The 17,196-nt window shown below is 34.7% G+C and overlaps 1 protein-coding gene across 8 annotated transcripts in view; it reads left to right on the top strand.

Moving 5' to 3' along the window:
• SGK3 (serum/glucocorticoid regulated kinase family member 3) overlaps nt 1-17,196 on the top strand; it is a 120,044-nt gene that overhangs the window by 87,376 nt on the left and 15,472 nt on the right. For 7 of the 8 annotated variants that reach the window (XM_024126997.3, XM_007130856.4, XM_007130858.4 and 4 more), the window contains 7 exons: nt 1,448-1,535; nt 6,088-6,137; nt 8,453-8,510; nt 12,685-12,768; nt 12,861-12,992; nt 16,766-16,878; nt 16,972-17,008. In XM_024126997.3, the coding sequence (XP_023982765.1) occupies nt 1,448-1,535; nt 6,088-6,137; nt 8,453-8,510; nt 12,685-12,768; nt 12,861-12,992; nt 16,766-16,878; nt 16,972-17,008 (562 nt within the window). The remainder of the gene's footprint in view (nt 1-1,447; nt 1,536-6,087; nt 6,138-8,452; nt 8,511-12,684; nt 12,769-12,860; nt 12,993-16,765; nt 16,879-16,971; nt 17,009-17,196) is intronic. The other variant, XM_024127000.3, reaches the window with a different exon arrangement.

Here is a 17,196-nt window from a genome sequence, read left to right as displayed (position 1 = left end):
AAAAAAAAAAAAAAAAAAAAAAAATAGAGCTACCATATGATATTGCAGTCCCACTCATGGGCATATATCTGGAGAAAACTCTAATTCGAAAAGATACATGCGCCCCAGTGTTCTTAGCGGCACTATTTACAATAACCAAGACATGGAAGCAACCTAAATGTCCATGGACAGACGAATGGATAAAGAAGATGTGATGTATATATAATAGAATATTACTCGTCCATAAAAAAGAATGAAATAATGCCACTTGCAGCAACATGGATGGACCTAGACATTATCATATTAAGTGAAGTAAATCAGACTGAGAAAGACAAATATCATATGATATAATTTATATGCGGAATGTAAAAAAAAATGATACAAATAAAATTATTTGGAAAATAGAAATAAGCTCACAGACATAGAAAACAAACTTATGGTTACCAAAGGGGATAGCAGCAGGGCAGGGGGCAGGGGAAGGATAAATTAGGATTTTGGGATTAACATATCTCAACTTTTAAAAAAGAAAAAAAAAGAACAATTTGGGAGGAGGTACCACAGATACAGAGATTTAATCATTCCTCAGGATTATCATTAGTCCATGCAAGGCCCCTCTTTTATTTTAGTCCATTTTTTTCCTCTTCATACCCATTTCTTCATCCCCACTGGTGATGCCCACTTTAACATGTTTGTTATGTGTCTTTGGTTATCTATTTATCGACTGTTGCTTTGTGTCTGTGAGTGTTTAATATATACACGTAAATGGTGCTGTGCTGTGGTTCCTTGTTTCTGATCGCTGACTGCTGTTCTCTGCAGGCAGTTACCATAGCTTGCTTACTCATTTCCCTAGTGGTAGATGGCTGTTTTGCTTCTGATTCAGAGCTATAGAGAATATTGCAATGAGTATCCTAGTTACATGTCTTTCACTGAACCTGTACATAATTTTTTTGTGTGTGTGGTTTATTCTTAGAACTGAAATTTCTGGCCTCAGGGAAAATGCATACTCAGTTTAACCAAATATTGCCAAATTGCTTTTCAGAAAAGTTGCCTCATTTTACATTCTCACCAGCAATACATGAGGGTGGGTGTTCCTTTCCCTGTATCCCTACCAACTTTTGGTATTATGTGTCTTTCTAAATTTTGCTGGCTAGTGGACATAAAGTAATTTTTTCATTGTTGTTTTAATTTGTTTTTTTGTGATTTTTAGTGAAGTTAGCCATCTTCATAAATTTCCTTACCATTTGGGTTTTCTGTTCTGTGAACCAACTGTTGATACCTTTGCCCATTTGTTTATTGGATTCTCTATTTTAAAAATTAATTTGCTTATTCCTTTTATAATAATGATTATTAATGGATTTTGTTTGACTTTCTTACTGTAAATGCTGCTATAGTTACTTTTATTTTCATGTTAAAAGGGAGAAAAGCTGTAGAAATGCAAAGTCATAATAAAGTTAATTTTTGTTTTTAGTCCAGATGTCAGAGCATTCCTTCAAATGGACAGTCCAAAACATCAGTCAGATCCATCTGAAGATGAGGATGAAAGAAGTACTCAGAAGGTAGTAAGAGGAATTGTATTTTTTAGCAGAAAAAAATACTATCCCCCAGAGATGAAATTATTGGCAACTTTAGGACCACATTTACTTAAAACAAAGTAATTTCATCCATTGTAGATTTTCTACTCTGTAGAGTACATAAAAACAAATGTGTATACCTCTTACTTATCACTATTTCTTATAAAATTGATAAAATGAGTACTTTTTATAATAAAAAGTAATACATGTTAATTAAAGAAAAATTTGAAAATAATTTAGAAGTATTACCCATATTATCAGCAACCAGACCTCGTAATTTTTAACATTTTAGTGATTTTCTTTCTAATCTTCTCTAATATGTGGAAATTTTTAAAATTACCTAACTTTAATTATACAATAAAGTTTTGTGTTCTGCTTTCTTCGCTTTACATCTTACTTTTTGATCATCATATATCTTCATCATGATTATCACCATTGCAACTGTTGTTTTGAATTTTGGCCAGCAGGAAGGGCCTTTTCAACCAGAATATTACAGACCTGTTCCTCTGCATTGTCAGGTTTTGAGATGTAGAGCAATCAATATACATGTGCTGGTTGGTATCAACTGACTTTTATTGCTGTAGTTATATGTACATAATCAATATGTTTTCTGAAAGGAGTAAAGAATAGGATATTCTTGTTTTTTTAATTGTGGTAAATATCATAAGCTTGTGCCTTCTTATGAAGATATTTTCAACATTTACTTTAGAAAGTTATGTTAGAAAGGTAAATTACAATAACTTAACTCAGGATTATTATGTAGCAATTAAAAGTATAATTACAAGTGTTATATAAATATGATAATACCTTTATAATTTTAAATTGATTTATACTATTGTTAAATATATACATGAAAATCAGAGATGTACGTTTTTGTCTTTATAATGTCTCTTAATTTTGTCATGGTTCTGTTTTTGTGATTTAAAAGGTAATGTCATGAGTTGAAACATTACTGTCCCACAGCTAAAAATCTTTATTTGAAAAATAGATGTGACTCCTGGAAAGTAGTAATTTTCTTTCTCTGATGCTCTAAGAGGATTCTCAGTTAAGAGAACAGATTTAACTCTTACATCTGTGACATGGTTGCTCTTAGGACAATGTAAAAGGATATTTTAATTTTATATCTGTGCAGTCAGTCAAAAGAGAAACCACAAGCTGGGAAAACATGTAACAAAGTATAAGAAGGAATAATGTCTATGTAAATAAAGCTCATACATATGGATTTTTGAAAAGAATGATATTTAGGACCCCAGTAGATGAAAAGGGACATGAAGAAATACTCTTAGTAAACAGATATATGGGAAAATGTTCGACCTTGATGCCAGTAGCAAATGAAAGTTTTAAATGCGAGGTTTTTTAATCTGCCAAATTAACAAAAATGTAAAGTAAATAAAATACGCCAGGACTAATAAGGGTAAGGTAAAATGGGCATCCTTGGGCGTTACTGGTGTTAAAATTTATGCAACTCTTTTGGAAAGCAATTTGGCAACATGTATCAAACATGAAAGTAATTCATGTCACTTAGGAGTTGATGCAAATGAAATAACCCTTCACAGAAAAGAACAAAGATGTTCATTTTAGTATGATTTATAATGAAAAGTTAGAATCAGTTTGAATAGCCATCAAACAGTGGTTGTCCCTATATAGTGTACATTTAAAAAATATTTCTAAAGATAATAATATTTAAAGTTTTGACATACCATTAAATGAAATCAGGGTTTAAAACTTTTTATGCAGACTTACACAGTGTGATCACAGTTTTTTGAAGTTATGCAAAGACTATATGAAAGTACTATAAATATTTGTAAATCGTCTGTTGGTAAGGTTATGGATTTTTAAAAACATCTTAATACTATTCAAAAAAGATTTTAAAGAGTAAAATTTACGTAACCGTGATTTTCCATGTTTCGTTTGTTAATCACGTAGAGTATGTAGGTTTAGATCATGTAAAGAATGTCTTGCCTTGCTGTAGGAGAACGGTTTTTGAAGAAAGAACCAGACGAAGAGAAATCCCTGGGTTTTAGCTCCTGTTCTCCCACTGTTGACTTTCGATCTAAATTTTGTTTCTCGTTTCATCCATAAAATCTGGAACTTAGACTAGGATCTTTTCCTGTTTTAAAATACTGATTAAAAAAAACCTTTTCGAAAAAAAGCAAGAGTCATCTTACAGTTATAACTATTTATTTATTTTTATTATTTTTTAAATTAAAATTTCTAGGAAATGCATCAGTTTTATTTTTATTTATTTTTTCTTCCAGTTTTAATGAGGTATAATTGACACACATCACTGGCATAAGTTTAGGGTGTACAGCATTATGATCTGACTTACATACATCATGCAATAATCACCACAGTAAGTTTAGTGACTATCTATTGATATCATCTCATATAGATACAAAATTAAAGAAATAGAAAAAAATGTTTTTCCTGTGATGAGAACTCTTAGGATTTATTCTCTTAACAACTTTCATATATAACATACACAGTGTTAATTATATCTATCATTTTGTACATTACATCCCTAGTACTTATTTTCTTATAACTGGAAGTTTGTACCGTTTGACTGCTTTCATCCAATTCCTTCACTCCCCCCACCCCAGTTGTAACTATTTATTAAGGACTTCTGAGTGGATAATCAAATGAATTTAATAGCTGGAAAATATCTTGGAAGGCATCTGGACCTTCTTATTTATAGAGAAAAACACAGAGGCCAAGAGAAGTCAAGAAACTTATTCTCTTGATTAGTGTTCATTCTGTTAAGAAATATACCTCAACTTCAGTTTAGTGATTAGATGTAATCTTTAAAAATAATAGATAGAGTAAAAAGTTATCTAATTATATACCCCAGAAATTTTCATTATTATTTCAGAAATGTGCTCCATTAGAAAAACCGTTGCCAAGTAATAAAATCTTACTACATATTAATGTAATTCAGGGGACAGGTTATCCTTGTTATTGTTTAATCCACACTTATTTACTTCACTTTCTTCATCTTACAGAAAAGTTCATCGAATGGAAAAATGATAGTTCTCTGCACATTCATTAAAAGAATAAGTGTATGGAAATTATAACTTAGTTTGATTACATTATCAGATTGTATAGAATACTATAATATTTAAACAATCATGATATATATAAGTCAAATCATTATGCTATACATCTTAAACTTATACAGTTCTGTATGTCAGTTATATAATATCTCAGAAAAACTGGGGAGCAGGGGGAGATTACTTCATGTTAAAATTATGCTACAACAGGACAAATCTCATCTAATGAACTGGAGTGTTTATATATATTTTTTTGTCTTGAGCTAGACTGTTATGGTTCCTTTTATTTCTTCTGTGGATTAAAATTTTATTACATGAAGATTTTTCATGTAAAGGTGTCAGTAAGAAATACATTTGATTTGTCACTAAAAGTTGGTGCCAACGTTGTTACTTCATACGAAATATACTTTAGATCTTTTGCCCTTTATTAAAAAAAATAACTTGTGTTCTGGAGATTGTCTATAAGTTACAAATGAATTTAAGTGGGAATATATATGACATGTGTCTCTAATAAGAAATTGCTTAGATAAAATTTGTTGATTCTGATGAACTTAAAGAGATGTTTTTAAAAGCTTACTTCATATCTATAGCTTATATGAAGTATAATTATATAGAGCTCTAGTAAAAGTGTACATATTTGAGACATCTCTGATTTAATTCTCTGAATGTATAAAGAATTTCATAGTGAATTTATGTGCAGAAGAATTCACTTACACTTGGCTTTTGTGAGAAGTGCTCACTGTAGAAGGATCACTAGATTAATCTTGGGATTTGGAGTTAAATTTCTAATTGATTATTAGTGAGCTAGAATTTTAATTAGTTAAAGAGCTTTATGGTGTACTAGGTGAGTAAAGATTTGCTTCTACGTTAATAACAGGGATTAAATTTACTTTGTTAACTGTTGTAAAGAGAAAAGCCTATCTAAAAATTTGATACCATCACAATGGTGGAATTAGGAAGAAGAGCACTCCTGGTTTTATGTATTTGCTTTAGAAATAAGTTTACTTCCTCTCAAATTAAAACTTTAATCCAGCATTTGCAGTCTTAATCATCATCATACTTTCATTTCCTATCTTTAATAATAGCTTATTAAAAATATTTGAAAATTTAAAAACAAAAGCTCTTTTTAACCAAGTTTTTTAAATGTAAAAAATGATTCCTCTTCAATTGTGGTTTCAATGCCCAGCTCTTCCAAAGAGCTTTCCCCAGTTTACTTCATTCATTTGCCAACTTTGACCTTGATTTCTGCCTTACCTTTTTCCTTACAACTGCTCTTGAAATTTATCATTAAAATGATTATGTTTATATTGATTGTGTATCTTTCCAAAAGTCTGTACATTTATTAAGCATTAGGGCTTTAGGTTTCTTTAACATGGCAAATATCTGTGGTACGGTTATGTGTATTTTATTTCAAAAATATCCATTAACTGATAACTTCTGACACTCCAGTAAGAATGTTAAATTTTTTTTTTTTTTTTCCATCCCAACAGCTACACTCTACCTCACAGAACATTAACCTGGGACCATCTGGAAATCCTCAGTAGGTTTAATTTGTTTCAAACAATCTCACTGGATTTGAAGAAGATTTTTTGCAAATGTGCAGATGTACATAATTATACCAGTTTAACTGGAAGCCTGTGAAATAGAACTATAGTTACAGTGAATATAGTACTGTCGTATGCTTGCCTAATTTACTGCTCTAGCTTCTCCTTGTTTTAGTAGAGCTCTGAGGAGTTTTTAATCCACAGATTGTTGTTTGGGTTCGGCTATTTTGCCACTGTTACTTTCCTGGTGTGTGTGTGTATAAGATCAGTAGACCATATTTCCCAGGGGACCATAAGTCCTGGGAGGTACCTGGGAAGTACTCTGGCAAAAGCATCCATGGAGGCCAAATTGATTTTCTCTTGGTGCTCAGTGTCACAACTACAACCCTAGTTGTTAGCCAGCTTGTTCCAGAGGAGTCTTGATGGAAATTAGCATATGAAAGGCTATTAAATTTTCTTTATCCAGTTTCTCCCATAGTGTCCCGTATTTACTTGAGCAGAGGGGAAACATTTTGAGGAACACCAGGAGTGACAAATGTAGACTTCATCTTAAGTGTCAACTCCAGCAATTCACTGGAATACAAGGAAGGAGTCCAAGGCTACTTCTTGGCTCAGTTTGAGGAGTGCCCTGACAGATGAGTGGTAATTGCTGTGGGCTGGAAGAGGAATGTAGTGTGGCTATCCTTGTAATTATCCTTACAGGCTTATTGGATTAATTCTAAAGTATTCTATCTTTTATCACAGGACACTGTGCTTCCCCCTTACCCTTTTGGTCCACTTAGAGAATGAGTATAGACAGGAGAAATGGTAAAGGAGACTAAGAAAGAATAATTAGTAAGGTAGGAAAACCAGGAATGTGGTGTCACAAAAGCAGGTGAAGAAAGGGAGTAAATAACTGTTGATGTTGCTGATGGGGCAGGTAAGAAGAAGATTGAGAATGGACCACTGATAAGTCATTGGTGACCTCTGTGAGCAGTTTCAGTGGTGCGGTGGGTAGAAGACTGACCTGAAAGGGTTCAGGAGAGAAATATAGGAGGGGACAGGAGGTATAGGCAGTGAGTTTAGACAGCTTACTTGATGGATTTGCTGCAAAGGACAGCAAAGAAACGGGATGGTAACTGGAAGAGGAAATTTGGTTTTGAGCATCTTTTCTATCATCATTGCATTGAGCTTGTCAGGCAGCACAAAATGGAATTTTGCTTTCAATTAGGGTTCATCACCAACAGTTAACAGTGGGGCCTTGGGTCTGGCCTCGGTTGGCGTGTTTACTGTTGGAGGGATTTGCATGTTTTTTCACTATTACGTTCGTTCAAAAACTTATTTCAGTATTTCAGCATATCATTGAAGAACAAAATAACTAGTCCAAAGAGCAGGTTCTTGAAGAAGAAAAACATCTAAGCTTAGTTAAGTATTTATCTCCCTAATCTTGACCTGTTATTATTTAACCCAGACCTGGTGTTACTCTTATGTTTGAATTGACTATTTCTTTCAATAATGAATTGAAGGACATTTAAAATCTAAATGGAGTCATTTCACTCTCCCTAGTACAACTTAGGAATTCATACCACATTAAAGAAAACAGCTCTTCTGGCTGCTTAAGTTCATCTTTCTGTAGCCACGTGCTTTTGCCTATATACAGCCAATGCTGTTTTTACCTGAGGTGAAAATAAATAATCTTCTGCCTTCTGGACTCCTGGCTTTTCTACATTACCATCTATGAGAATAAGTAGAGAGTTTTTTTATCTTTAACATACAAGTGATATGTATGCAAAAACACTGTGATGACTTTTTTCTCCATCAGAAAATTTTCTTAGTGATTTTACTAGGTATTCCAGCTAGTAACTTCCTTTTCAGAATAATTACCAGACTACTTAGTCCTTGCAATGTATCACTAATTTATATAGTTACTCAGTTTCCTCATTAAGAGCATTGGTGAGGTTTATGGTTAATAAAAATGGTTTGCTACCCTGAGTTCAAAACGATAGAGAGATGATAGATAGATAGATAGATAGATAGATAGAAAGATCTTTTTCTCGCAAAGAGACTATTATTGAAGTCCTTCTTAAGCCAAACTTAACAAGGCTTAAATAAAATTATAAAATGTCTTATCTAATCAGAAAGTAGTATTATTACTGTTCATTATTACCTATTTTATATTAAAGATGAGATACTACCACTGTGAAAGCTGGAGTTATCATGCTGAAGTATACCCAAGATTTACCTATTAAAGAGTGAGGTGCTAAAAATGTTGAAACGTTAACATCTTTCCATTTCTAGAAGGCTAATTCTTGTCATTGTTCATTTATTTCAGTGCTAAACCAACAGACTTTGATTTCTTAAAAGTTATTGGAAAAGGCAGCTTTGGCAAGGTAAGAGTGTTTTTTTTCATTTAGTAAGTAAGTACTTAAGGAATGTATGCTTTATATATTCAAGACCATGGGGCTTGTTGGTATGCAAGCTATGGAATTAAGATGCTTTCTCTACCTTCAAAGTACTGACAGAATAATTCAGGATACTAAGCATTTACTCAAATTCTAACCCAAAATTTATTTGTTGAACAAGTATTTTGTTGAGCTCCAATGTGGCAAGCACTGTTCTGGGGCCTAGTTAGATAGTACTGAACAAAAATAACATGGTTAATACCTTTGTGATGCTTACAACCTAGTGGGGGAAGTAGTCAATTAAAAATATGCAGTCAAGTAAATAATTACATGTAGCAATGGAGCTATGAAGGAAATGAAGAATGGAGTCAAGAGACAGGAAAATAGTCAGTGGGAGGAAAATCCCTATTTAGATGAATTGGTCAAAGATGGCTTCTTTGAAGAAGTGCTATTTAAGTTGAGGCTGGAAAGACAACAGTGAGCAGCTGTGTAAATAGCAGTTGGAGAAGCAAAGGGAGGTTTGAGGACCCTGTCTCTCTTCATGCAGTGAATGTCAGATGAAGCACGTAGCTTGACAGTGTGACCATACCAAGCAAGAAGAATCCCTAAGGGCAGAAGCATCATAGATGGAGTTGTCAGAATCATCAAATATATTTAAGTTCTTTTTTGCATTATACTTCAATCTGTAGTAAAAATAAATATGTACGTGTTTAATTATAGTGTGCTGTATTCATAGCTTTCGGTATCTAGATGTAGTTTTTTTTTTTCTGAGTTCCCTAGAGACCAGAAACTGCGACCATAAAATTACACCCATGTGTGTTCATTAATTCAGCAAATATATATTTGCCACCTGCTACATGCTGGGCATTGTGCTAATATAAGCAATAGAAAGTTCGAAATAGATCTTGCTCTCAAAATGCTCACGGTCTGTTGGAATGTTAGAGATAGTCTGTTGTTAAAAACAAAAAGCATTAATCTTTTGGGAACTTCATGGTTAGATCTAGAGTCTACTAGAAATTGGTTCTTGCTTATAATGCGAGGTGTAGGGTCGCAGTTCATTTTTTTCCCTATGGATGTTCAACTGATCCCACGCAGTTTATTGAAAAGGCTGTTCTTTCCCTACTGCTCTGCATGGTAAACTTCATCATATATCCAGTGTCTATATGCGTGGATCTGTTTCTAGATTTTGTTTTATATTTCTGTTTCTAGATTTTATATTTTGTTTCATTAATCTATTTGTGTATCCTTGCACGAGTACCACATTGTCTTGAAAATGTAGCTTGATATCCAGCAGAACAAGTCTTACCTTCCTTGTTCCTCTTCAAGAGACTGTTCTTAGCTCTTTGCATATCAATATTAAATTTTAGAATTAGTATGTCAAGTTCCATAAGATTCTATTGCATTTTGATTGGGATCGCATTGAATCTGTAGATCAGTTTGGGGAGAATTGTCATCTTAACAGTATTAAGTCTTCCAATCCGTGCCCATGGCATATCCCTTTGTTAATTTAATTCATCTTTAACTTTTCTCAATAATGTTTTATACCATTCTGTGTAGAATTTTGACACATCTTTAATTTGATTTGTTCCTGTGTTTCATCTTTTATGCTGTGAACACTGGTGTTAAATATTGAAGCTGAATATATGCATTACCTGTGACACATTGGTTCTCCTCCAAGCTATGTAGCCACCAGTAATTCAAGCACATATGCGCTAGGAAAGGCGTGTGCCAGAATGTTCGTAAGCATCATTGTTCATAATCTAAGTGTCAGTGAGAGAGTGGATAAATTGTGTGTGGTATGTCTGTGGAATGCAGTACTCTGCACAGTGATGAAAATATGAAGACTGTGCTGCATGCCACAACGTGAACGCACATTACATGATTTAGAGTGAAAGAAGTCAGGCAGAGACCACTTTGTCTATGTGATTCTAATTACATAAAATTCAAAAACAGGCAAAACCTAACCTGTGTTATTGCAAATGGAAATAGTGGTTACCTTTGAAGAAGAACAGGGATGGATAGTTTCTGGAATAGGGCAAATTGGAGGCTTCAGGCTACTGACAGTGTTTGTTTTTGGTTTCTTTTTTAACCTGGAAGTGGTTACATAATGTGTCCATTTTGTAATAATTTATCGAGCTGTAATGTTTATGAGTTTTTCTATATACGTGTTATGTTTAATAAAAATTTTAAATCTTTGGTTGGAAGATTTAATGGTTGGAAATGGTTGGAAACCAACAAAGTACAATAAAACAAAGAAAAGCAGAATACAGAAAAGAAGGAAAAGCAAGTAGAAATACAGCTTCACAATGTATTTGAAAAATAGAAAAATATACAAGATAAAGTAAAATAAATAATGGAAATCTCATATTTATTCTAAGCTTTGCTACAAAGGGTGGTCTTGGTTCCACTTTCCATTTGCCCATCTGTTTCTTAACCACCTATTTTCCAAATCTACCAATCTGCTGAAAAAATGTCTACCCTTCAGTGTACCTCCTAATGGCCACATTCTTTGAATTATTTTCTTAGAATATACTTGAAGATGAACCAATTAAAGTAGAGAAGTGAAGTTCAGGGGGGTGGGGAGCTGTCGAGAAAAGAAAAAATGTAAGAAGGAAGGAACATTCAACAGAGTCAAATATTGTAAAGAACAAAAGCCTGAGAAATGAGAAAGATGCCAGCAATTGAACTCAGGACGTTTTCACCCTGAAGATGTTTTGACTCCTTTTTATGAATAACAAACATTTTAATTGATAGGCTTTTTTAGAACCGATTTAGATTTACAAAAGAAAAAAAAAATCGAGTTAAGAGAAAGTTCAGAGAATTTCCAAACCATCAGTTTGCTCTATTTAATAACATCTTATGTTAGTATGGTACATTTGTTCCAGTCAGTGAGCCAATATTGATCCATTATTATGAACTAAAGCCCATCATTTATGCACATTTCCTTGGTTTTTATCTAATGTCCTTTTTTTTGTCCCATTCAGGACACCACATTACATTTAGTTGTCATGTCTCCTTAGGCTCCTCTTGGCTATGACAGTTTCTCAGACTTTGCTTGTTTTTGAGGGTCTTGATGGTTTTGAGAAGCACTGGTTAGGTATATTGTGTACCTCTTTTGGAATTTGCCTGGTGTTTTTCTAATGATTAGACTGTGTGGTTACAGGTTTTAGCGAGGAAGACCACAGATGTACTCAAAAGTAATGCCCAGCATTGTCACTAGTGGCAGATTATCTCAAAAAGTTTTAGAATATATCATCTAATAGTTACACAACTTGTAGGGTGTCTTGAATCCCTTAAAATTTGTTTATAAACCTTTGAGTATGTCTGCCTTTTTTTCTGGGGCAAGATCTTCTAAGTTTCTTCAAATCCATGAAGTGTCTGCATGCACCCCAGCCCATTATAGAATCTCAGCTATACATGGTGCTTCTTGCTCTGAGTGCTTCCAAATTTGAAACCTGTAAGAGAAACCCAAATGTTAAAACAAAAATGCATTTTGATCACCTAGAAACCATTTTCCTCTCCTTTTTTTATGTAGACATGAAATTTATAGCCTCAGTATTTTCTAAAGACTCTCTTCAGGACTCAGAACTGGCACACGCACACACACACACACGCACACACACACACAGTTCTCAAGCAGTATAGATTTTGACACTTAAATTTAGAAAAAACCTCAAACATTAGCACATTAAGTGACAAAGAAATGATGCCTGGCCATTTAAATCATCAACATTGTTTGGTTTTATTAAAATATCTAAGGAAGGGGCCTCCCTGGTGGCGCAGTGGTTGCGCGTCCGCCTGCCGATGCAGGGGACACGGGTTCGTGCTCCGGTCCGGGAGGATCCCACATGCCGCGGAGCGGCTGGGCCCGTGAGCCATGGCCGCTGAGCCTGCGCGTCCGGAGCCTGTGCTCCTCAATGGGAGAGGCCACGGCGGTGAGAGGCCCGCGTACCGAAAAAAAAAAAAAAAATATCTAAGGAAAAGTGGAATTGGAGAAATAAGTTCAGTAATTTTCAATTTTCAAAATAAAAACACCACATTATTTAGGTCCTTTGTGGACTTTTATTTTTTTTAAATTTAAGTATTGACTTATTGATAAGTGAATTGTTCCTGTCAAAACATTGAAATTTCTAATAGTAGGTACAATCTTTAACCATAACAGGTTCTTCTTGCAAAACGGAAACTGGATGGAAAATTTTATGCTGTCAAAGTGTTACAGAAAAAGATAGTTCTCAACAGAAAAGAGGTAAAATAAAATAGCTTTGTTTCTCCTAATTGTTTTCTGGTGTATAATACAAGCTGATTTTTTACCTTTTTTTTTTTTTTTTTTTTTAACAGCAAAAACACATTATGGCTGAACGTAATGTGCTCTTGAAAAATGTGAAACATCCATTTTTGGTTGGATTACATTATTCTTTCCAAACAACTGAAAAGCTTTATTTTGTTCTGGATTTTATTAATGGAGGGGAGGTGAGTTTTATAATTAGTTTTCTAGTATTGATAATGTTTAGGAAAAAAATAGAGTTCAGGATTCTCTTATCGGTTTTGGAGGCAAAGCCCAGCATAAACAGCTATCTGTTGAGTAGCAGCAGTATTTAAAGCACTGGCTACTCAGCACAATGCAGGATGTGGAGAAGTGAGACATAATGCTCTTTTCCTAAGCAGCTTATGGTGTAGGTGGGAAGGTTCATAAAAGAACCTTGATACGAAGCTACAGACTTCATGGGTGGTTTTGTCACTGAGCTATATAGCAGGAATATATACTGAAACATTAGAATGAAACTTGATTTGTAATTTTTGGTAATTACCGTTTCAGTAGTTGCATATAAATATTACTCTAGCCTGTCATTTTCCAAAATGTGCAAACTATTAATAAGATGAGATGATCCTGTAATAAAGGGTTCTGTGGTGAAGCCAGTTTGGAAAATGTTTCCTGTTATATCCCCTTGGTGATTAACAGCGTGCTTCGTGGTATTTACAATGTTTCAGCATGTTAAAGACTTTAAGAAATTATGCCTGAAAGCCTGGATTTATTTAAAAAAAATTTTTTTTACCACACAGTCCCGTTTTTTGTTTGAACCAAGTCTGTTAATAATATTCCCCAAAACTCTGAATCAGAGGGATATTTAAATACATTTTGGGAAATGCTGCTGTTAAGATAATAATTCCAGTAGTAGTTAACATGTATTGAGCATCCTTATGTGCCTTATGTGGCTCTTTATACATATTATTTTATCTTCACAACAGTTGTGTTGCATAAGATAAAGAAACTGAGGTACAGAGAAGCTAAGTAACTTGATCAAGCCATGTGGGTTAGTAAGTATGGAGCCAGGAATTGAGCTCAGTCTGATTCCAGGATCGAGGCAGCTGACCACCCCCTGTTCCTCTGCTTCTTAATCCTCATACTTTTCTAATTTGTTTGATCTCTGACCTGTAAATGTCTCTAAAAATTATTTTAACTGGTAAATGTTAACATATCTTTACAAAAGGATCTTCCATCCCTTAATCCCAGAGCAAAGAGAGAAGAGAAGTGTTATTTCAACCTTACTATAGTACACTTATCTGTAGAATAAAGGAACTACACAGAAGACCAATTTCTATTCTGCAAACCTGAAAGATCAGACATACCTAGACCATTTTGGGGACGGTCATAAAAAGAATCATTATTCAACCTCTTACATCTATGACAAATATGCCGTAAGACTCCTCAGAAGCGGGATTATGAATCCCCCATGCACCCTGATTCAGGAATGTGGATGACTCCACATCGTTCCCACCTTGAAGGTGTTGTTTTATTTGTATGTGGTGAGTGCTAATATATAACAAGAATTTATTGAGGGCCTGGCACTTTGTAATTACTTTCCATGTGTTATATCAGTTTATCATCACAACTCTTTGAGATAAACACTCTTATACTCATTTTATAGGTAAGGAAATTAAGGCTCAGAGAGGTTAAGTAACTTTCTCAGTGTCACCATGCTCTAGTACTTGTCAGGCCCCGGATTTAACCTGGACATCCCAACTGCAAAGCCCATTCTTAAGTACCATCTATGTCTTTGAAATGTCGTGCAGAAATCTAACTGCAGGTGGGATAACTGGCTGCACGTTTCCTACTTGTCTGTGGTTTGTTAATGCTGTTTTAGGACTTTGCTTCTGAGCCCTTATTACACAGTGACTACTCCTAAACTGGATGGCAAAGGTGGAAAGAAGTAGGCTTGTCTTCTAAAAGATAGAGTTGACTAAGATAATGGGGGGAAAAAAGAGAATGTTAAGGTCCAGGGTTGAGTGGGGCAACAGGTAGAAGAGCAATAAAGATGAGAAAGGACAGAGGCAAGAGGAGTGTGATTTCATTATGTGTTTCTTGTTATTACTGTTATTTGCCCCCCAATGTTCATATTTGCACTTTAACCTTGACATGTGATATTTATTTTTGTATACTACTTCAGATCTGTTTTGGAGTCAGGTAGAGTATAAACAAATAAGTTTTATGATACTGGGCATGTAAACAAGCCTTTCTGAGTCTCAGCTTCCTCATTAATTCCTACTTCAAAGTAGGTGGGTGGATTGAATAGTACAAGCATATAGTCTTTAGCATAGTACCTTTGATTTAGTAAGCAGTGGTTGTTAGCTGTTATTAGTGAATGATCAGATTTTCATTTGGGGTAATTTTCATCAGTAGTAGTGTATTAGACAGATGTGATCAGAAGGTCAATAAATAAAGTATTACAATAAAGTAAGCTGCAGCTAATAAAAGCAGTGGTAATGGTTAAAAGGGGGGAATATCCCATAAATAAATAAGAGATAAAAACAGAAGAATTTATTCATTGTTTGGATATAGGGACTAAGGGTAAAGGAGCAGTAGAGGTGAATCATAGGTCAGCCCCATTTATCTACTCTGTCAGGATCTATTGTAACTGATCTTCACCATCACCTTTCAAAAGAGGCTAAGAAAAAATTGGGGACAGTCTTTGAAAATCAAAGAAGTTAAATGAATTACACACAAAAAGAGGAGAACTAGGATTTGAACCCAAGGCTGATTAGCTAGCTTTTCAGTTTGAAAATCTATTTCCACTTTACCTTGCTGCCTCCCATGGCTTAGAGGGCTGGGTAGAAAGTGATATCATTAAATGAGACAATACAGCAGTGGCAGTAATTCTGTAAGAGAAGACCAGGGGCTCTGGGTTAGACAGATTGAATTTGTTGGCTTGTTAAATATTCAAGAAGGAGCAGCAGGCAGCAGATTTTTGCAGTAGAAGCTCCAAGCGGAGGGCTCTCCACACGAGCGACATCAACATAGAGGTGGTGGTTAAAATCATTGGAATGGATTAAGTTGCCTGGGAGGGTATCCAGAGAAAGAATAACAGTGGAGAAACCTAGGACAGACAATTTGTCAATCCCTGCAGCATAAGGGCCCAGAAAGGAGCGGAGATGGAACTGTCCAAGGTAGAAGAAAGCCCCCAGTGAGAGATTGTTGTTTTAGAAGCCCAAAGACTTAGAGTAAGGACCTAGAGCAAACTTTGCCTAGGCAGGTAACCTGATGACTAGAGGACAGGTTGTGAGAAATACATTAAGAATTAGGAAGTGTAAGAAATGAACTGGAGAGTCCAGCTGCCAATGAGCTCCAGCCAGTTGCTACCATATTGAATTTAGGCTTAATGGTGCAAAGCTCCCCCCACCCTTTTTTTTTCCCCCAGAAGAAACCAAAACTATGAATTTTAACAAAAAAAAAAATTCCCAGTTTTTAAATGTTACCAATTATTTTAGATTTTTCTGAAAACATTCTTTGGTTCAAACAAATTATATCTGTGGGTTAGATTTGATCTTCCAGCCACTAGTTTACGATCGCTAAATAGTGTTTGGTTTTTTCAAATGAAAGAACAGTCAAAAAAGGCCCAGCAAGATAATTACATGGCAGTATCAAAATCATTGGTCTCCATTAATAATCTTTTCCAGGGAGGTTGCCTGGAGTGGTGTGAGGATACTGCCACACTGAGGATTGAGGGGTACATGGGAGATGAGCTAGCAGTAAGCACGGATAGGGAAAGATTTGTGGTTGAAGAGAGCGTGATTGCTAGGTGGAGGGGAGACATAGGCAAGGGGGAGTCACGGTTCTGTGCTTTGGTGCATTGTTATCTCACGTTCAAAGTAACAAAAATAAATCCTGTTTTTGTATTTTTAGAATATATTTGTTTCACTTTATGTGTGAATGATCTTAATATTCATTTTTTTTTTCAATTTTACAGCTGTTTTTTCACTTACAAAGAGAACGGTCCTTTCCTGAACACAGAGCTAGGTTTTATGCTGCTGAAATTGCCAGTGCATTGGGTTATTTGCACTCCATCAAAATAGTGTACAGGTAAATTTTTTAAATTTCACCTCTAAAATGTCTTTTTATTATTTTATTTCAGTTCATATTCAGTTTTCCTTTTCTTTCCTTTTAATTCGATAGAGACTTGAAACCAGAAAATATTCTTTTGGATTCAGTAGTAAGTATTGTCTTTTAAAAATCTACTAGTTCATGATTTTTTTTTTTCAACATCTTTATTGGAGTATAATTGCTCTACAATGGTGCGTTAGCTTCTGCTGTATAACAAAATAAATCAGCTATACATATACACAGATCCCCATATCCCCTCCCTCTTGCGTCTGCCTCCCACCCTCCCTATCCCACCCC

This window comes from Physeter macrocephalus, chromosome 15, assembly GCF_002837175.3.
Source record: "Physeter macrocephalus isolate SW-GA chromosome 15, ASM283717v5, whole genome shotgun sequence".
In the NCBI taxonomy this organism is placed as follows: domain Eukaryota; kingdom Metazoa; phylum Chordata; class Mammalia; order Artiodactyla; family Physeteridae; genus Physeter; species Physeter macrocephalus.
The sequence above is the reverse complement of the archived record's forward strand: the minus strand, read 5'-3'. Positions and strand labels throughout refer to the sequence as shown.